General features: G+C 39.0%; 1 protein-coding gene across 15 annotated transcripts in view; it reads left to right on the top strand.

Moving 5' to 3' along the window:
* LOC149263928 (serine/threonine-protein kinase TOR-like) overlaps window positions 1-22,761 on the top strand; it is a 489,849-nt gene that overhangs the window by 68,351 nt on the left and 398,737 nt on the right. For all 15 annotated transcript variants that reach the window (XM_089426946.1, XM_089426940.1, XM_089426951.1 and 12 more), the window contains exons 12-14: window positions 14,635-14,756; window positions 14,889-14,988; window positions 15,065-15,160. In XM_089426946.1, coding sequence (XP_089283072.1) covers window positions 14,635-14,756; window positions 14,889-14,988; window positions 15,065-15,160 — 318 coding nt within the window. The remainder of the gene's footprint in view (window positions 1-14,634; window positions 14,757-14,888; window positions 14,989-15,064; window positions 15,161-22,761) is intronic.

The following is a 22,761-nucleotide window of genomic DNA, read 5'->3' as shown; positions in this document are numbered from 1 at the left end:
GACACACTACATGATGCTGCGAAACATGTTGTTGATCGTGGAACTTTCAGGGAAAGCAAGAAGCTATGTAGGTACCAAGCATATGTTGTAGCTATGAGCAATTTGATTCAAGTTGAACCTAGTACTTTTGAAGAAGTTGTAAAAGAACAAGTCTGGAAGGATGCAATGGCTGAAGAATATGAATCTATTATGAAAAATGGCGTATGGGATGTCATGCTGAGAGTCGAGACTGAAGGGAAGATCTGTGGTAACCTCCAAATGGCTCTATAATATCAAGCATGGGGCTAATGGAAACATTGAAAAATACAAAGCAAGGGAGAAGATTCTCTCAAAAAGAGGGAGAAGATTATGATGATATATTTGCTCGAGTGACCCGACATACAACCATTCGTTCGATAGTAGCCCTTGCTGCAAGTCAGGGATGTACTCTCCATCAAATGGATGTGAAGACTGCTTTCTTACAGGGTTTTCTTCAAGAAGAAGTGTATGTTGAACAACCTCCAGGATTTGAAGTTCATGACAGTAAGACCTATGTATGCTGATTGAAGAAAACTCTTTATGGATTGAAGCAAGCCCCTCGTGCATGGTGAAAATCCTCTCATTCTAGAATGTAAGAGGAAGTTGGATTCCAAATTTGACAGGAAAGACCTTGGTTTGATGCACTATTTCTTGGGACTAAAAGGATGGCAAAAGTCGGGGCGAGAGTTTCCTTTCACAAGGAAAATATGTTGTAAAATTACTGGAAAGATTTGGTGTGGTTGAGTGCAAATCCTTGCCTACACCTATAAAGATGAATTTCAAGAAGTTGTGTGAAGAGACTGCTGGACCAGACCTAGCAAACCCCTCTAAGTATAGACAACTGGTTGGTGCTTTGATGTTTCTTGTAAACACTTGCCCTGACATATGCTTCACAGTTAATACTTTGAGCTAGTTTATGACGGAGCCGCACCATGTACATTGGGTCGCTGACAAGCATGTATTGAGATATCTACATGGGACTATTAATCTTGGATTAAGATACGATCATACGACGCTGGAGATGTTAGACTACCTAGATATACAGATGCTGATTGGGCTGGTAATGTTGTCGATAGGAAGAGTACTTTTGGATGCTGTATTAGTCTGGGATCCACCATGATATCGTGGATGAGTAGGAAGTAGAAATCTATAGCCCTTAGCACTGCTGAGGCTAAGTATATTGCAGGCAGCCTGGCGAGTTGTGAAGTAGTTTGGTTGAGGAAGCTCTTTGGAGCACTATTTGAGTCGGTTTTGGACACAACAATCATCTATTGCGACAACAAGAGTGGTATTCGTTTGTCAGAGAATCCTGTGTTTCACGACAAGTCCAGGCATATTGAGATCATATATCATTACATCTATGACATGGTGTAGAGAGGAGCCGTGAGACTTCGCCACATCTCAATAGATGAGCAGATAGCCGACATCCTCACCAAGGCTTAGCCGAAAGGGAAGTTCTTGGTCTTTCAGAGAGAAACTTAGGCTGGTTGAAATGACCTTTTCGAATAAGGGTCCAGGCTGATCAAGAACACTAAGAAGTGCTCTTCCCCTCTGGTTGGGCTCCCAGGGTGAGGAATGGAGTTATAGGGCTCCTGGGATGAGAAACCTCTGACCGATAGGATGTTGAGACCTAGGATCTCCCCTAGTCAAAGTATGCCCCAGTTAGTGTCCTGCCCACTCCGTGGGATAACCTCTCCCATCTGGCTAATGGGTTGAGGGACTTGGGATAGAATGTGATCTCTACCCCTTGTAGTAGGCAGATCTTTCCCAAGTTGGTGGATGGATGTGTTCTACCATTTGATTCTTCAGGGTTAAGATGGATGATGAGGGACAATAGGGTAAAGTGTGATCCTTACCTCCGGTAAGTTGATCTCACCTATTGTCAGGGACCTTGGGATAGTGGGTGATCCCTATGCTTGGGGTAGGTTGATCTTGCCCATTGCCTTTGGTTGCAGGTAGTAGCTATGGCTCCTCGATGATGATGATCATGATGATTCCCGGTGGTAGCAGAGTCTCCTCGATGGTGATAGAGGCAGGGTGGTAGCTGGAGGTCCCCTGCAACATTTCTTCTTCTCTAGATTCGAGAATGTTCAACATGAGATGAGCAGAGACAAGCAAAGGTGGTACATGATGACAGGATGGCATGATGCTCGATGGTCAGATATTGGTAGGTGGAATTCTCCCTAGTTGAGAGGAAGTGTTAGATTATGCAACTAGGGCCAAATTCCACTTTGGACAACTCATTTAATGGATATAATCATTGCATTGAATTCCTCTTTTCGAGAGGACCAAAATTGACTTTTGAAGCACTCAATTCGGATAAGGAAAAGTGGATTTTTGAGGTCAAGCCCACGAATACAAAATTGTCAAAGTCGGCCTTGGGTCAAATAACACATCTCATGGACAAAATTTCACCCCTCAAGTTGCGTATAAATATAAGTGCACTCATGCCTCATTTGGACATCAACACAACACACATTCTTCTCTCTCTTCATTTGTTTGGTTCGAATAGGTTAAAGGCAACTCTTTTCTCTTCACACGTGCGAGGATCTTGGAGGCAATTTTGACTTCTCTGTGTTAGACTTTTCAGCTGGACAATTTGACTAAGTTTGACTTCATGTTTTGATCTGCTTTGACCTGTAACAATCTAATTTCTCGAGGCCAAGTTGACTGGCACAAAAACCGAGGCAATTTGGGTAGTTGGACTGGTGTTAGCTTTTTGGTTTGACCGCAGAAAATTGCAGACTGTGACAATAGAATTTTTCTCTCTTTTGACCGAGTTTGATTGAGGTTTTGAGGACTGCTTTGGGCTGACTTTGACAAGCATTTGAGGCTGAGTTTGACTGAAGTTGATCGAGCTCCTAAAAAGGCTGTGTTGACTGTTGGCTAGTTAGGGTTGACTGCACTATTGTTGATTGCTATTGACTTGGACATAATTACAATTGAATTTTGTTGACCCTCTCTCTCTCTCTTGTATCTATTTTGGATAGATTCTTGGCATATTTGGATATTGGATATTGACATTGGATATTGGCTAGTCAAAGTTTGACTTTGAATCTTGGATGATGTACTCTCTCTGCTGAATATTTGAAGACAATCTAATAGAAGAAGATTTGCAAGGGTTTTCTCCTTAGTGGGGTTTTTCCTTGGTGATTGACCAAATATTGTGTCTCTTGTCTCTTGGTTGTCTTTCATTGTGCATTGGAATAATTGTTCTATCTACTATTTCTCTACTGTCATTGGTTAAATTGAAGAAGTGAAAATTGTTAAATTGGATGTTGTTGAAGTAATAGTTTCAACATAGCACAATTGATGAAAAATTAACAGTTTAAACAATGGAAATTCCAAGTGATGATTCAATAGCCAACTCAACAACAACAATACTTGAAGTAAATCATGAAATTGCAACACACATGATAAGGGAAATTCAAACCAAAAAAATTCTTTATCGACATCGGAATCACAATAGCAGACTTCTCAATCAATCTACGTATCAATATTACTCAGAACACAAACAACAAAGATATGTTCCAAAGAACACTGAAGTTTGTAAAAATCGCTCATGTGATAACAACTCATCACAAGTTTTCAGTCACCGCAAGATTCCACAGAAGATTGATTCAGGATGGTCAAATCCTTTCTCAGTTCGACTATTTTGTTTATCACTCCAAAGATCTTATCGTCTTGTATCAATGAAGATGACAAATCGAAGAATTTCAAGAAATACAAATAGATTATCAAAACAAAGAACAGAGGATATGCTTTGTCAGCAATAAGCTTTGAGGACAAAGAAGAGCAAGGCAATGTTATGAATAATATATATATATATATAAATAATTTAAATATAAATAAAATGATAAATGTAATAATGATTAATTAACTAGTGATTAGTATTGTAGAGGCTTTTCTCTAAGGACATGACCATTCGTTAAAGGTGCTTGACTATGTATATATACGAGACCCTCAGTTGTAATCATCATCTCACTTGTATTCAAATATTCTTATATAATATATTATTGTCCTATTTACATATTACCAAGGGTCACCTTGTGTTCACAAAGATTCTCCTACCTTAGCAAAAGATTCATTAACACAAACATTACATTCGTTCGTGAATTGTTGTACTTTGTAATCACACTACCTCAACCAATCATCAAGTTGCAAGGGATCCATCTAATGATGGTATGTTGAAATCTCCACCTTGGTTTGTAATATGAGAGAACAACTTAGATTGGGTGACAAGTTATTTCCAATATTACTAAATTTTTGTTTGAAATTAGCTCCCAATGGTCTATGTATAATCGCTGGTAAAGCTGGGATTGATGATGCCAGGTATCTCTTTAAATGGGTGATGTTAATTAGTTGTCCATCCATATACCTGACCTTCATGTTGAGATTAGCAACTCCAACTTTGATATTTTAATGTGAATGCAATTTGTCCTTTCATTCTTGCCTTCATTTGAGAGCGAATATTGACAATTAAATTGTGTAGGTACTTGACATCTACTTGTAAAATGATGATTTAATATTGACTTGAACCCGAATTCTTGCATCTATTGGAAATAGCACAACCACACCAACCACTGCGATGATTTAATCTCAATTACGCAGTGGATAGACTATTGAAAGACAAACAATGAAGCTAATTAGATAAGAATGGAGATGAATTCACAGAAACATTCATAAACATTAGTGCTTGCATGCAGGCAAAAATCAACTCCAAAAATTCATTAATGAATAACTCTGTACACTATGATATGAACAACATGAAGCCTTACAAGTTAAAACACCTATATATCCTTCAACCAAATGTGACTTGAATCACTGAACCAAATGAATTAACCTCTTAACATTAATAATTGTTGGACACCTAATCTTGTAAGGGTTGGTGTGGAAGTTGAACAGTCAAAGGGAGTCCAAGAGACCACTTGGAATATGAATCCAAGGGTCACACCATGTACTATAAATGTATATCATTGTCAATAATAGATGTACTCTCATGTTTATCATTCATCCTATGTGTCTGCCATGTATGTGTTTAACATGGTATCAGAGCAGGCGAATTCCTGCCGTGCTCCAATTTGAGCCACTATTTTTTGTGGTCATTTTCTGTGAGTTTGTTTCTAGACCTGGGCATTATCTAGACTCTCTGAAATCTGCACCCATTAGAACGCAGGACCTAAATTTGGCTCTCTGCCCCACTAAATCTTGGTATATACATTCTTTCTCTGTGCGTTAATTGAAGTTCAAGGTTTATATGCGAAGTTGTAGCGTTACTCCTGCATTAAATTTCGTTTTATATGAGGGTCGTATTTATATATGCGTTGAGATTATTGTGAGCACTGGTTCATGTCACTTTATGTTCATTATATCATATGGTTCATAGCTGCTCCAATCTGAGTTTGGTTTGGAATTGATTTGTGGTCTTTCTATTTGCATTCTCGACATAGCAAAAAAAAAACAGCTAGTCTCCTCATACTCAGCGTAAAGTTTGGGAAAGCTAGCAAGAAATGAATGGTTGTGGACGTTACTTCGGTGACTTTGTCCTCTCAGCTCCCACACTTTTAGCCTGGGCGCTTAGCACTACCATCCACACCTAATTAAAGGTTGTTAGATCTGCCTCTTCACCTATCTGCCATTGTTTTTTTGCCAGTCTTCTCATATCAAATCTTTTTGCTCAGTAGTAACTCCTATGTGCCTATTGCAGTTGCTCTGAGGAGTGCCAAGAATAGCGTTAGGTTTGCAGGTCCCTAGTTTAAGCTTCTTCTTCAATAGCGTTGGCATGTGCTGCATACAGTTCTGAAAATCAAATGAAAAACACTCCCTGCCATCTCTGTCTGTTAGCGAGGTCTCCAATTTTATTAATCTCGCCCTCTGCTCTCCTTAGTTTGCGATTTTATTATGTCTGAGGCCCGTTACCTCTTCCCATACATAAATATTTATTACAAAACTGCAATAACCGACCAATCTGCTATCTTATCTAATGGGTGAAAGGCATAGGACCAGAGTGATGAAAATCTTTCCCAGAAAAAATGTTCTATTTTTCCATACAAATGAGCACTGTATCATGATATTTTGATAACTATTTCGGAGTTTCTTTATACCTAGAAAAGCAAATCTTCTCATAAAGTGAAGCGGAATGCTGGCACATTTGCCAAAAGAAAATCTCTAACCATGAAGCGAGTCTCAAATACCAAACCATTTCTTTAATGTCAAGCTCGCCCTTGAATACTACTGTTCCCAACACTTGAAGAAAAATAACACATCAGAATGTCATCATTGACAAAGCTCTACGACACTTACATTGACGCATACCAGAGAAGAGGGGATATCTGGAAAAAAAATATCATCCCTTCTTTAAAATTTCTCAAAGCTGATGTGGCCTGCAATACCAGTGAGATTTAGTGGACAAGGCATGGCGAGATAGTGTGATAAGTTCATTGAGAATTCCTTGATGGTGCTCTATAGAGGTCTGCATTGGAAAACTGCTTGCTAGCATTCAGTGTTTGTAATGTTTTGAAGGTCAGAGATTGCAACTTGCTTTTTGGACGCCTTGGCCCAAAGTTCAGTGTATATATATTGAAACATTTGCTTAAAAGGTGGCAAGGCTCCTCTAGCTGTCTATTTAGCTCAACAACCTTCACGGTTCACTCTCTTAGGTAGTTTTCATGGAGCTTCTCCTTCACTTCCTGCAAACGCAATCACTGATCATCGACAACTTTGTTTAGCTGAAGGCCATGATACTTGAGTTCCACATACATCTTATGTGCATATTCAATGTATTTTTCATGGAGTAATTTGTAATGATCATGAAGAATAGAGCGACCTTCAATAGAGTCAGCAGTCAAAGACTGTCCTGATGATGAAACTTGAGGAATAGGAATGTCTTTTGGCCCAAGCAAAAGTTCTTTACTCATAATCTCCATACTTCCCATTTTAGAAGCTTCTAGGCTCTGATCATTTTCTTTAGAGCAGTCGATTTGAAGAGGGTGCAACTCTCTCTAAGTCTTCATCTCTATTACAACACACTTGCAAGCAGAGGTAAGCGCTAAGAGCCACGATTTACCAAATGAATGTAGGAGGGTAGTGACACAAAGCAATATTATCACTTGCGTTCTCCTACAATGTGTTCTCCTATAGTTCCATATTTGTGTGTGCCTCTTGGATCGCTTTTTGTATGCATGTAGCCACCTATACATTAGAGACCGAGTTGATTTCTTACACCTGTAGCAGTTTGTTTGGAGTGCCAAGTTGGGTTCAAACAGTCCCAGATCAACCCATTCAATCTTTGTCCATTGGGATAAATTACCAGGTGTACTCTCTGCATTAGTATTGTAAAAGTTTGGTGTTGCTCTCTGCGCTAGTTTGAAGCATTGAAGGTTGCAAACTGAGTTTATTTATTTTAGATTATTGTTGATGAATTGAGTTGACCTATTGAAGTTTAAAAATGATTCAAATTGGCAATTTATTAGAGTTATTAAGAACTCTAATTATGTCAACTATTGAAAGCACAATCAACATTAGCAAGGAAACTCTTTTTGACATTCAAACTTGCTTGCAACATACACAAGAGAAGATTGATTTTTTGCAGCTTGAATCTCAACTTCAACAAGATGAGTTACAACAGCATAAGCATCATGACACCCATCAACCGCCAGCAAGTGGTCAAATCAGTAACATTGAGACAAACTTCCATCAGCAACAAATCAATAATGTTGATCTAGTACCCAATGAAGGAGCAGAATTGCATGCAGAAGCAGAAGTTCAGTTTGCACTTCCCAAGCCCATCATCAGACCTTGGGAAGAGCTTGTCCACAACAAGCACAGAATTGGTCTTGGATATGACAAGGACGTGTCCTTTCATATTCCAGATTACTCAAATCCCATTCAGTTTCAGAGTGTTGGATTCTTTCATGACAGTTCACCTTCAGCTGTTCTAGATTCTGCTCCTCTTCCACAACAACAACAACAGATTGTAAAATGCCAACATTGTGACCGAGTTGGTCACATGAAAGATCACTGTTTTGATCTTCATCCATGTAAGCATTGTCATAAAACCAGTCATTCTTCAAATAGATGCTTCAGAAACAAACCTTCTACAAGAACAAAGATTCATCTTGGATGGATCGCTTCTTGGCAATGGGCTTCAACAACCAAGAATATATTTCACTAATACAACAGGATTTGTTCTCGAATATTGAATAGTCTTGTAGTTGAGTTTTCTCCATTATCTCACCTTGTATCTGACAGGGGGGGAAATGATGGTCATCTACAAGCTTCAAAGCCACATCAAGCGAGCCTGAGCCACAACTTGCCATACCAGATTCAAAGTTGTAGCCAGGGACAACGATGCCCTAAGCATGCTTTCAGTTGGTGATGCCTCTTCAAAGAATTGGGGGACACGTCCTCTAGCAGAAGACTTCATCTTCTTGCCAGTTTTGGAAGAGTTCCAGGAATTGCATTAAGCATTCCAGAGTTGTTGGTCATCCTTAAACCATCACAGGTTGAGACCTCCCTTTTGAGGTTGAGGTTCTCCCTTTTATGTGGGGTGAGACCTCCCTTTCATGGTTGAAGGTTTCCCTGTTCAAAACATCAGGAGCACTTTCTCTAGCAGAAGACCTCAGATTCATGCCAGATTTGCAATAGTTCTCAGAACTGCACTAAGCATTCCAGTGTTCGTGGTCATCTTTAAACCACCTCCCTTGATACCAACATTTCAGAGAGCGCATTCAACCTAGTGCTGCCATGCATTTTTGTACATTTTGTATTACAACTCTCTTCTTGGACTCATACATAACCCTTTGGATTAAGGAAGGGGGAGGCGGGAATGTTGGACACCTAATCCTCTAAGGGTTGGTGTGGAAGCTGAACAACCAAAGGGAGTCCAAGAGACCACTTGGAATATGAATCCAAGGGTCACACCATGTACTATACATGTGTATCATTATCAATAATAGATGTACTCTCATGTTTATCATTCATCCCATGTGTCTGCCATGTATGTGTTTAACAATAACTTTTGCTACACTGTTCATCCATGTCATTGCACCTGTGCAAAGGTTACTTGGGAGCGAGAGCGAAAACAGGGAGCGGAAGTGAAAACGGGGAGCGGGAGCGACATTTTCAGAAGCTCCCATTTTGGGAGCGAATCCTGGAGCGTTTTTTATATATATATTTTTTATTTTTTTTATATTTTGATGCATATATGTCAACAAAAACATGTAGAATGATGAATTAGATATAAAAAACATTAAAAACATAGATTGAACCATATAACAACAATCATCTAGAAGTTATAATCTTCATCAACCACGTCCACAAGTTAGTAACATAGTAACATACAACATATTGGGTGTCATGATTCATCAATCTTAAAGTTTCAAGCTTTCAAAATTCAATATATAACATTTATGATCACTGATCACCAAAGTTGTACTTGTAAGCTAATTGTAACCATTACAACAAATAATATCTAACATGAAATGAAATGTTATAAAATGAAATGAAATGAAACAACTTTCAACTTTCATGAAGCATCATATTCATAATTCATTACTAATGAGTTATAATTGCCAACTTCAAACTTCAAAATTAAATTGTCATATATTGTTTAAAAAAATATCACAATAAATATGAAAGAGTCAATAGTTATAAAAACTACTAGAAACTAGAAAAGACAAGTAAATCTATTATTTATTGCTTATGCTTGAGCCTCTTGCCACCACGAGAAATGTCTAATTTTTTAGTCTTGTTGGAAATTCAAGATCTTTGTCATTAATTTCGCCCTCTAAGCATTAATATCCAGAGGTATCTTTGTCATTACCTCTGGATCTGTATAAGGATCTTTGTCATTAATATCACCCTCTAAGCATTAACATAAGATAGAAAATGCATAGCATGTCAAGTCAAGATTTTGTTGGAGTGATGTGTACATTTTTAGGAGGGTCATGATAGAGGAGTTCAACAACCAATGTCAATAACATCAAGGTACATAGAGGGATTGGTGCTCTTGATTAAATACGAGTTCCATATCCTAATACATGACCCCTAATACATGACAAAATTAATGGAAACATTGCAATCCCCCAATCCTGAAATCTTGAAATCCTGAAAAACTAATAAGTCTGTTGGATTTGAATGAAATCTAAAATTTTACTTTCTCCATATGAAATCCAATGAGGCCGAAACCACTCTCAAACATCCTGAGTCATTTCATGGTAATGTTAAAAATTTAAGTAAAAGGATGAAAATCACATATCAATACTAAGGCCTAGGCTTGATCATTAAGGTGCCCCACTCAAAACTTATTTGTTTCTTAGAAAAAAATTGCATTTGGAACATTACTGCAATTTTTTTTTTTGCAAAAAAGGCTAAACGCTCCCAAAAAGGCAGGGAGCACGCTCCAGCTCGGAGCGCGAATTGGGAACGAGAGTGAGAGGGGGGGGGCACACCCCCACAACCTTGCACCTACGTCAAACTAAGATACGTGAGACTACGACCAAAAGTATATCCCTAGGTAGCAAAATAAAGTGTAAGTGTGGTCAAATTCTGACTTTAGTGAGACAAGGTCACCTCATTGGAAAGCATGTGAAAAGATTTAAGTGCACCCATAAGACCACTGGATTGTCACTTTGATGTGTACCAAAGCTGGCCACTTGAATATACATGTGTTAATATGCACACATCTCCACCATTGATAGAATGACCTAACCTGCGTGCTCAGACAATTATTAGGATAAACTTCTCTTAAGCCCGATTCTTCTAGTCATGGATATTACTGCCCAACTAATATGTTATTAATTACTCACATATCAACTAATGTCCACATTAAATTTATACAAATGCATACTATAATAAGAATGCAACAAAGTACATGACGAGCATTAGATAATAAAAGCATGAGCTCACATTGAGAAGGTACTCATTCATGGTGACCTAAGCAATTCTAGATTTATTAAGATAAACATTTTCAAGCTATGTAATTATCCCTAAGGAAATCTAATAAGAGGGATTGCAAGTGGATCTGTCAAGAGTTATCTTGCTAAATGACACATTGCATGTTTCCAGGATTAGAGATGTTAGCACTCCTCAGTGTCCCAACGCTGAGAAAGGAGACTGACAATGGTAGCCTCAAACCAACTTTGGATCTAGTAGCTAGCCCTACCAAATCTGAGAGGGCTCTCTCTACAATCTCACTACCAATAAAATGACTGGAGGGGAAAATAGATCTTAGGCTAGATACTCAGCTCAATAGGGTTTGAATTTAGGGTTTGCTGGACCAGGGTCATAGGTCTGGGAACTAGGTCAGGGTTTCTAAAGATCAGTTGCAGAGATACAATGGGGCAAGGTAGGTATGATCAGTGACATATTGGAGTTGTCATTGTGGTATAGGGTTGAAATAAGGAAGGATCAAAGTGAGCATAAACTTATGAATTCATTTATCAGAAGAAAGAACACATACATGAAAATCTCATCAAAATAGAGCATAAAACTTATGAATTCTGTTTAAACACCTATGAGATGATCACAAGAAAGCATACATATGTTTGCAAGGGGAAATAAATATTCAAATTGATGATAAAACTGAGAAGAAACACTGTCAATAAAGCATACTACAAGAATCCCAAGATTATAGCTACAACTATCTTTAATATCACTATAAAATGGTGTACACTAGCTTCACACTATGATTACCAAATGTCCAACCCTTGATTTCACTTGAAACCAACTACATATAGATGAAAAGCTACTTTCCCCCTCTCAGGGGTCGAATCCATCATCATAGGAATTGTTTACATCAAAAGCTCTAACCATACCTAAAACTAGGGAGGTTAGAAACCAACTCCCTGTTTAGACTTAAGTGAATTAGTTGACTTTCAAAGCATTAATTACAATGGATTTGATATGAAATGACTCTTACCATCACTATGACACTTAATTACATCATGTAAACTCATTAGAAAACAAATTACATTGACAAAAGTTGACTTTGACCAAACAAAACTCGAAAATTGGCTTTGTTCCAAGAAGCGCGACATGCATTGCAGGAGCGTAGCAAAAAAATAGGGGTCAAAGATGAACTGATATCTTCTTAACCATAACACTTTTTACAACACTGGGAGAGGTTTTTGTAATCCGTGCCACAAAAGAATGACTAAAACATGCAATTAAATTGGAGAATTTGATTTTCTGAAATAGGCCTCCAAAAAAGTTTGAATGTCTCCCAATCCATGAAACCTGTGTAGAAACTGAAGGAGGTTATTGTGTTTGGGTCCATCCTTAACAAAAACCTCCTTTGGTTTTTCAAAATTCATCTTCATTTGGTCAGAAACTTCGTTTGAAAATGATGACCAAAAACATAGTCAAAAGCACAGCGACTCTCTTGTAGCAACTTGTATTTTGGACATATCTCCCAAATCACAAAGTATATTCAAAAACTGAGAGCGGTTATTGTTTTCGGGTATGTTATGAACAAAAACCTCCTCCAATTATCAAAAATACTTTCCCATTTGTTGAAAATCCAATCTTGAAGTTGGTGGAAGAAGCAGTTGCTGCGTTTCTGTAGGATACTCTTGACTGTGTGCACAAAAATTCAAAATTTCAAAATTTTCAAAACTTTTTGTTTCCTCCTTTGCTGTTTACCTTGTCTTCAAACTGCTCAACATCAATGGGAGCTTTTCCCTTTTGATCTACCCTGCTTGCTGATTGGCGGTCTTCTTGTTGTTTACCTTGCTGCATTAGGGTTAACTTTAAGTGCATGTTCTCTTGCTGTAGGAAAGCTACCATGAAGTTTGCTTTTGCTAGATGATCCTTCAACTCTTTAATCTGTGCATCTTTGTCTTACATCATGTCATGACTTTGATTTTGATAAGAAACCCTAGTTTGATAGGAGGGAAGTGTAGGGTAGGATTGGGAAAACAAGGGAAAAAAGGGCAGCTAGTTTAGGGAAGGGAATGGAGGGGATAGGGATTAGGGAAATTTGTTGGAAAATTCTTGGGGGTAGGGGTAACTGTTATGGAGGCTAGGGAAGTGGAATCCCTTGAAATGGGTGAGGGGAAGATGGAAAAAACTCAAAAACACAGTGGTAACCCAAAATTTGGCAAAAACGCAGCGTGGGCTAGGGTTTGTGGGGAAAATGGGGGAGATGAAGGGAATGGGTATGGGAAATGGTTGGGGGAGGTATATAAAGTGTGTATGAGGGTGATAGAGTAGGAAAACTAGGGATTTTATGACTAAGATGAAGCAAAAACTTAGAGAAACCAAAAGCGCAGCGAAGCCCTAGGAGAGGGATTTGCAATGATTTTTAGGGAAATGACTGCATGAGAGAGGTAGTAAAGGCTAACTTACTTCATTTGGAGTCCCTGGAATCTGTTGAATGCTAAATGAAACCCTTTGGATGCTTAGATTTGCCTCCTTTTCCAAAAACGCAGCGAAGGCACCAGAAGCGCAACGAGCTAGGTAGGCAAGGGTTTTAATGAAGAAATTCGATGCCCTAGTGGTTGAGATGAAGCTCGACGATGGAGAAGTGCTCAATGAAGATGAAATGAAGAATTAGAATGGTTGGATGGTCTTCTTATAGCTCAAAAGTCGATTTTTTGCTTTGGTCATGGAGTGACATCATGATGTCTTTTTGAGAAATGAAATGATAGGATAGTGTACTGCAGCTTTGTAACTTTATTAGGCAAAGTTACATCTCCATGAGTGGTACATATGCCTTTGAAATCCTTTAAAATACCTTTCCCTAATGACTAACTCCCTTGATGGTGACTATGGTGATGACATGACTCCCCACATGACTTTTGATGACCTGACCTAATGATGACACCAAATGGATATCTAAGACCATGATTAAAGACCTTTGAAACCTTGCAGTATGCATGACAATGATATGATGACCTTTAATGATGACCAAGACACTCTTTTGGTGACCCATCACAGGAGTGATGACAAGACCATGATATCATTTTATGACCTTGAGTATGGAGTAGTAATGACCTATAACTGACCAATGATCAAATTTTATTTGAAAATATAACAATTTGACCTAATAACCCTATCAACCACATGGAAAGAGTACATTTGATCACTGGTGATTCATAGGCACTAACAAGAGCCAATGAGAAATACATATTATCTTTGGCAGATGTTTTGTCCTTCAATATGGTTTTCAAATATTACATGCAAACTTGGGAGATATTTATGATCATTTCTCTCATTAAACTTTCCCATGAATGCCAATTCAAGGCAGTTCAAATCATTAGATTGATAATCATATAAAGAAGTCAGCATTTTGAATATCTGTTAATCTTGTTTGCCTTTTAATGTTGAATGTTTTTGATTCTATTGTAGGCCAATTTCAAATGCTAAGACCTTTCATATACCCTTGGAAGTTATGTCTATTGCTTTTTCTTTATCGTTTACAAGACATGTTGCAGGATTTCATCATTGGGCATGTCTACCATGTTTTTTAGCAGTTTGACATACTTTTGGCCTTTTTATGACATCTGTGGGCTTATACATGCTACATTGTCATAAAATGGTGGTATTTCTAGAGTATCTAATTTGCAATACTTATTTATATATGGCAGTATTTAAGTTCTCTGTTTGTTTTATCAGGGATTTGAGGTTCGGGAGCTTGCTATATCAATGGCTGGCAGATTATGCGAAAGGAATCCAGCATATGTCCTTCCTGCTCTGCGGCGCCACCTTGTACAACTATTGACTGACTTGGAGCAGAGGTTGGAAATCATAATGCATAATATTGAAAACATTCTTACCATTGTGTTGCAAAAAACATTTTGTTATTGTTACTGCTATAGGGATTGGAATCGTTTCAGAAATGATTTTTGTTAGATGTGATGGATTAACAGTGCAGATAGCAAAAGCAGGGAAGAAAGTGCAAAGTTATTAGGTTGCCTGATTAGGGCATGTGAAAGATTAGTGCTGCCATATATTGCTCCTGCCCACAAGGTAGACTCGTACAAATATTGCACTTCTCAAAGTGAACATATTCTTTGGTCCAATTTACTTATATAGTGTAATGCAGGCTTTGGTAGCAAAACTATCTGAAGGTACAGGAGTCAATGCCAATAATGGAGTTGTGACTGGGGTGCTTGCAACTGTAGGGGAACTTGCTAGGGTGGTAAGTGAAATCTGCATACCGTGTATTGTTTTTGTAACCCTTTGATGCAACCTTACAACCCATCTATCTCAGACAAATGGAAAGTATGAAGATTTACTTTTTTTTGTGCAAAATAATGCGTTTGTAATGCCTCAACTGCTCCACCCCACAAATAGACAAAATAAATAAATAAATAAAAGATGTGTGAGAGAGAGAATAAAATAGGTTTTTTAATTAAAATATCCACAAAGCAAATTGGCCTGTGGAAGGAACAAGATACATCTCATTGTAGCATTTCATTATAAAAATAATAAAACCAAAATGCTAGGAAGAACAAGAATACAAAGAGGCAATATTCTATAGGTGGGTATTGACAGAGTGGATATGTTACTTACTCGGATGTGCCCCTCTATAAGGGTTGCTGACTCTAATAATGTTGGCATTCTTAAGCATTTGATTGTTTTGCTGAATTTTGGAGCCCAGAGAGGGCTGATTAATTCTTGTGATAGATTGATGGTCATTGGTTATTGTTCGATATGTTTTGGTTGAGTTGTGACTCAAGGGTTTATAGAAATGTGACCTTGTTCAGTTTTAGTGATTGTGACAGATTGGAGTGAGCTTCTAGTGTTATCCCTGGGGGATAGTATTGGTTGTTCATTTGTACATAGTATTTGTTGAGTGATTGATCACAGTTGTGATATTTAGTGTGATGCTAGGCTATTGTTGAATCTTAGTTGGTCATCTTGTGCATTTGTATTATGTAGAGATTGTACCAGATCTTTGAGAGTTGATCTTTCAAGTTATATTTTGGTTATAGTTTGTATTCTTCTCTTGGAATGCTAGGATTTGGAGACAACCCCAGGAAAACAAAGGACCACTAGGGTTTGGATTTATAAGGGGCATTTGTTGTTGAAGAGGTTAAAGGAAGACAAACTTGGAGATAGGTTTTGTTACCCACCACCGGTGGGTAGTGCCCATAGGATATTTTTTTTCTCCTAGATGGTCCTCAACCGATAGCTAGCAGCCCCTTATAGCCACCATATAGCTCGATGTGCCATTATCTCCGCCACTTGTGCCAGCCATATGTTCCCTTACCCAACTACTATGATTGTATGTTTGAAGGTGGGCCTTCCAACCCCGAAGGTATGACTTTTTATTGTGTAGTTGAGTATTTTTGTTTACTTATCATGGACACTTTTGGGCATGGATTAGTGGAGAGAGTCGGCGTAAAGAGTGGGATTGGTTTGTACTCTTGTCTACTTTGTCCAATTTGATGGTTAACTTTGTATCCTAGTCCCATGGGATCTCCTTTGTTGGCTATTAGCTTTAGGGGTGGCATGGGAAATCTCGATTTTGGTTGCATTGTCCCGCTTCCCGGCACCATATACATCTACTCCCTTCACTCATTATAACCCCATTCAACATATTTCCCATCCAGTTCCACATTTGTCCATTGGGTCCATAAGGTGTTAGCATCCCCTCCCCATTTGTTCGCACTTTGGGTCGGGCCTAGAATGATGCCCTGGAGGTTGATGCAAGTAAAATAAAAGAAAAAGCATAATTTTGCCTCTCAATAGGAAATGTACCATAAAATGCAAAAGATGGCTTGGACATGCAAATTTAGCATGTGGGCAAAAGCCAAACATGAGTTCTACCCCTTTCATCATGGCCATCACCCTGGTTACTAGGGCCACTCACATTGGCCCCCTTACATCATTTAGGAATCCATGATTGTCCCAACCCTTGGTGGGCAATCAACTCCCCCACCTTAAGGGGGTATTCACTGCTATACCCTACATAATATGCTGTCATCCACTGGAGTCTCGAGCAGTTACAGAAGAAAAATCTATAAAAGGCAAAAGGCATATGAAGAAGGGTGGAAAAACAATGGCCAGGGTAACTCATGTACCATGATTGCTCCCTCCTATACTCATATACCCAAGTGTGGGCTTCCCTTATCTTAGCTACCCTTGTATTTTGGCATGTGGCTTGGAGCCTTCCCCTAATGCCCCACTCCATTCCATCAGTATATCACATACCACTTGCCATTTGATGGATGTACCATGGACTAAGCTCTTTTACTCTATTACACTAATGATCTGTTGTGCTGGAAGGTAAGGGGACACATTAGATCTTATACAAGATTGCAGGTGGGTCTTTATCTAAGGTTTAGTCTCCCTATATGGGGTCCATGCTCCCCAAAGGGTCATATTGGCACTGTAGGGTGAAGAGCTGATTGCCACTCATGGGATCATTCAACACTTTCCATTCCTTGCTCGTGTTCCATTTATTCGACGATGATGATGCACCTGGTTCCTGGACCACCTTGCCCAACCGGATACACTCTTGCACCACACACTTGCAGCTGATCCAGGGCCTAGATGAGGACGTGTCTCACCGCAGGAGACGATGGAAGGGCTTGTATAATTCCTCTAGCCCTTACAAATGGGATACAGGCTTGTTCGATTCATTTGGAGACCCATGAGGATGTTGTTATGTCCCCACAGCTTCTTGGGGGCACCACAGGTCATTAGCTTGGATATCAAGGGGCCACCCCCTTGATCACTATGTTTGGAGCCTAGTCTTCCGTTTTGGCACATATTGGATTCCATTAGGCCTCTTCAATGGCCCTTCGACCTACTTTGTCTACCATTTTTCCCTCTTGAGAGGTTTATAATTGTGTTATGGAGCTATCTTGGTAGGCTTGCCACCAAGTTATGTTATTTTGCACATTATTTTATTAGTTGGGGCATTATTAGGCCTAATTAGGCAAATTGAACCCCTTAGGGAGGATATATATTGATGTGATGATCATTTCATTTGATCATCACTTGGATTTGGATCATTTCTTTCTTTTGGGAATTTTGCTAGGCCATTTGATGGATGAATTGGAGACTTAATGCATTTCGATGTTTGGAAGAGCTTAATTTCTTGCCTTGGAGCTTCAATTTTCTTGCATCTTGATGATTGGAATAATTTCGCTATACTTATGAGTACTCTTTTCATGTTTATCTTGTATTTTGTCTCATGTAATGATATATGAAATATTTTCGTTCATGAAGCTGGTGTAGTTGCCCTTATTCTTATGCGAAGTTGTTGGTCTTGCCTTTGTGAAGGATTTTTCATATGATCATTGTGAAGTATGGTGAATTATTGTCCTAGGGGTACATGATTGTTCATGATTTGCCTTAATAAGTCGTAGTTTGCAACATAAAAGAAGTATAAATTTCCCTTTGTAACCTAGTTGTTGCTTGGGCCATACGAAGTTACTAGGGAACTTCTTGATTGGAATTAAGCCTAAGCGTTGATCTCATTTGAATCTATTCTCCCAATTGGCTAGGCACTGGTCTAGTCCTACGGTGATCACAAAAGAATATTCTTCTCTCCACCCTTCCTTCTTTTTAAGCCCTAACCTAGTAGGCCTCCTAGGGCATCATCCAAAATCATATCTAGCCATTGAAAATCCTTGAAAAATGGTCAACTATTACGTTGGGTTCTTCTTGAGAGGTCCTCCAAATTTGAGGTCAATCCCACTGTGGAATCTCAAGATATTTTAGCCCTAAATTGAATAGCGTTCTCATCCCTAGGTTCTCTTTGGTTGGTGGCTTCATTAGGATCATTGCGCTCAAATTCCAAGAGAAATTCAATTGCTTTGATCCTATTCTCTTCCTTAACTTGGTCAAAATCATCCATTTGTTGATCCAATCCAAACCCTTGACCTCATTTGGGCACAGTTCGGCTTTTTTATGGTCCTACTACATCATAACTTCAATTTCACGAAGATCACTTAGAAACCCTAGTCTTCTTGGATTCCACGATCTTGGGCACTTCTTCTCAAGTAACACTCTTAACCCTAGGTCTAGGCATCCTCTTAGCCCTTCTAAGAGAGCTATCCATTTTGCTTCTATGGCAAGCCCATTATCTGAGCCTCTCTTGTGAAGACGCTTTAGGGATCACCCCGCATCTTATCATTGATCCATCTATCTCTCATACGGGGACTCCTCCCATCGGTGAAACTCTGTAAAGGGTAGGGAGATTTAGCTGAGGTGACTGTGGGCTATCGCTCCATTGTTACCACTTGACCTAGTAGTTGCTCTATAGGATCCCCTCTTGGGACCCCTGCTAGTTTGAGCGGTTACAGATTCAAAACCTATACTGGTGGAATCATTGACTGATTGCGAGCTTGCATCTAATGGTGAAGTGATCATTACCAATGATGGGGTTGTTGGATTCTCTTAGGAAGAGGGAGTTGACCTAGATGGTAGTCTTTCTTTAGTTTCTCTCCAAAAGATGGAGGTGACCTTGTCAAGGTTGTTGGTTTATTGGGCAGAGGCTTTGAGGTATGTAATAGGGATTCCTATGTTCACAGTGCATGGGTTGTTATTACTTTTACCATGAGCTTTATATTTCAAGATTGATGATTTGAGATGTATGTTGATATTTATCTTGTTGTTTTTTAAGTTCTGATCTACTTTTCTTGGTCTTGTTTGGAGACATGATTATCTTTGTAGGAAGTCATGAACAACTCTTGATGTGGTGCCAAAATATTTTGGGCTATGGCGTAGACTTTGGGGATGTTGAAGTTTTGATAAGTTAATGTTGATGTCTTCTTAGTTCTCTATGATTTCAGTGTTCAATAGGAAATAACGATTTAGGGTTATGTTCCTTTAGTTTCATAGAAGGTAATTGTTATTTTTGAACTCTCAGTAGAGAGAAAGTTCAAGTCGAAGAGGGAGTAGCTTGGTTTGATAGTGTAAACCATTTGGCTTTGATTTTGTTCTCCTTGCATGTTCACCATTCGAAGCTTGAGCTGCAAATTGCTTGCTAAGAGACACACCTTTGTGAGCAACAATTACTTGGATGTTGAGGTTTGCAGACTTGTACTTGTGGGAGATGACTCTCACAATGCTTGTGGAGTAGTTATGACGTTGATGTCATTATGGAGGAGTATTTTTCCAAATTTGTGAAGGCACAAGATATATAGGTTTCGAATGTAGAGGGAGTTTGTTGGTGTTACGTAAAACATTTTGTTCATAAAGAGGGAGTGTTAGCTTTTGGGTTTAACTGTTACACCAAAAGTGTTTTCACCTAGCTAGGAGAGCACTAGATCTCCTAGTCTGTTGGTGATGGTCGATGGAAATATGGATGGCTAAATTTGAGTGGATGCTTGACTTGGGATAAAATGCTAGCATAATACACTTGCGTAGAAAGTTGTTATCCTATTTGGTGTGATGACCAACCCATTGGGTGCACAAAATGGGGGAGTTAGTTGCTTGATTAGGAAAGGTACATACCTAGGTGGATGAGTGCTAGACACTTGGAGGAGGTTACGTAGCTCTAAGAGTATAAGCCCATGTGCCATACACCTTAGAGGTTGGAGACTTGACTTGAGGATTCTTGGGTCATACTTCATGGATGTTGGTTGTGGACCTTGACACGTGTTGAAGAGAATCATTGGAGCAAATATTACCTTGGCACACATGTTCAAGGGTGCTGGGCACAAGAGAACATGTTGCATATAGCTAGAGGTGGAGCACCTTGCATGGGGAATATTGGAGAAAGAACCACCATGTAAAAGGGAACATTGGATTGGGCTAAAACTTGTTGGATAGCACGCCATTTTGGAGGAGAGGTGTTGGTCCCAAAGGTGCATCATGTTTGGTGGGTGCCCCACCTTGGGGTTGGGTAAAAGCCTAGTGTGACACTTGTTATCTATGTATTGTAGAGCACTCCATGGGGGGTTGCCTAGTTGACTTATGTCTAGTGTTACTTGTGTGGACCTAGTTCATGTTTTATCTTAGTCTATATAGAGGGAGGAGAGAGCCTTTGTTACTAGTTACTACTAATGTGGTTATTTTTCTATCATTGTAATTTCTTAGAAAAGTCTTGTAGATAGAGTTTGTGATGTAGTCCTTAGAGGAGACATGAACATGGATGCTAGCACTTTAGGATGTTCATGGACTCTTTTCTTTTGCGCTGGAAGAGGACAATACAACTTGCGCTTACCCTAGAGAAGAACATGAGCACTAGCAGAGTTAAAGAGTGGGATGCAAACGCTATTGTTATTGTTACACATTTTTTGTATGGTCATGGAGAAGCCTTGGCTCTTGTGTTGATGCAAGAGAAGTAGCAATAGGGTTCATGGAGACATGATGAAAGTTGAATAGTGCTTGGGGTGTTATTGGAGCCTTGTGCTTATGTGATGCGTGGAGGCTAGAGCAAGATTATGGAGCTCCAGAGGAGTAGAGGAGCCTTGTGGTTGTTGTGATGTTTAACTTGGTAGAAGACTTGTTGATATAACATTGATGATCCTGCTAGAGGTTTTGGCTCTTGTGCTGATGCATGAGATGAAGACCATCTGGGGCTTGTGGGACTAAAACCATAAGATGGAGAAGGAGATTTAATGATATCAATAAGGTTATCTTATAATGCTTGCGTTTGCGTGATGTAAGGAAGCCTAGTTTATGTGATCAAGATAAGAGTGCTAGAGTGGAATAAGAAATTCAAGGGTGAATTTGTTGGTGTTGATGCTTAGCTTGTTTTTGAGCCATTGGAGTGGCTACAAGTAGCTTTGTGTGATGGCTCTCTAGGCCACGTTGGCTAGGGTGTGATCCAAAGCGGATGCTTGGCAAAATCTCTTTGTAAACATTGTAATAAGCATTTAATTGTTTTTAAACAAAATTGAGAAAATGTTCAAAATTCCCTTGGAAATTGAAGTGAGCCATTGTGATGGTTGGTCTTCCTAGGTATCCTATTAAAAATGAAGCTTACCACAAAATCTAGCACCATAGTGTTGGGCTACATTAGATCCCGACAACAATTTGACCCACCACCATTGTCACCCTAGTAGCAAAATTCCTTGCTATTTTGTGGGTGGATGTCATCCCCACAAGGGAGGCTTCTCTGACAAGACTTAGAGGTTAGATAACTAAAGGGATCCTAGCCAAATGACTCTCTAATTCCTTCTAAAAACATCTTAAAGATCAACAGTTAAGATTATTTCTAAGTCACTTAAATAAATTAATTATATATCCTTAGAAAATAACGCAATAGTCCACAATAATTAATTGACTTTAATTATTGTACTTTTCCTAAGTTAAACTTAGGAACGATGACATAAATGACTAGAAGAGGCAAATAATGTCTTCCACATGCCAATACACCAGGCAATTGTAGAAGACCTTCCGATGCTATTCACATCAACACTCCCTCCTAGCAAGGAATGGATTCTCCACCAACCACAACATATTCCAGTACTTCACAAACTTTCCTTTTACTAGACGCTTCATGAGAACATCTTGCACCTGCTCTTCTATAGAAATGTACTACAATCTCACATCACCCCTCTGGATTCTATCTCTGATGAAGTGATATCTAACTTTGATATGCTTGGATCGGTCATGAAACACAAGATTCTTAGAGAGCTTAATGCAACTCTAATTATCACAATGTATCACCGTTGGCCCCATTTGTAGTTCAGATAATCCTGCAAACATCTTGCAAAGCCACACTGCCTCACAACTTGTCATACTCGTTGCTATGTACTCTTTCACCACTGAATTGAGTGCCACTGACAGTTGCTTGTTACTGCTCAAACTAGCAAGGGTCCTAGAGGGGCACTT

Source organism: Pinus tabuliformis, chromosome 6 (assembly GCF_031772625.1).
Source record: "Pinus tabuliformis cultivar Carrire ecotype Pingquan chromosome 6, CPIR1, whole genome shotgun sequence".
Taxonomy (NCBI): Eukaryota; Viridiplantae; Streptophyta; class Pinopsida; order Pinales; family Pinaceae; genus Pinus; species Pinus tabuliformis.
The sequence above is the reverse complement of the archived record's forward strand: the minus strand, read 5'-3'. Positions and strand labels throughout refer to the sequence as shown.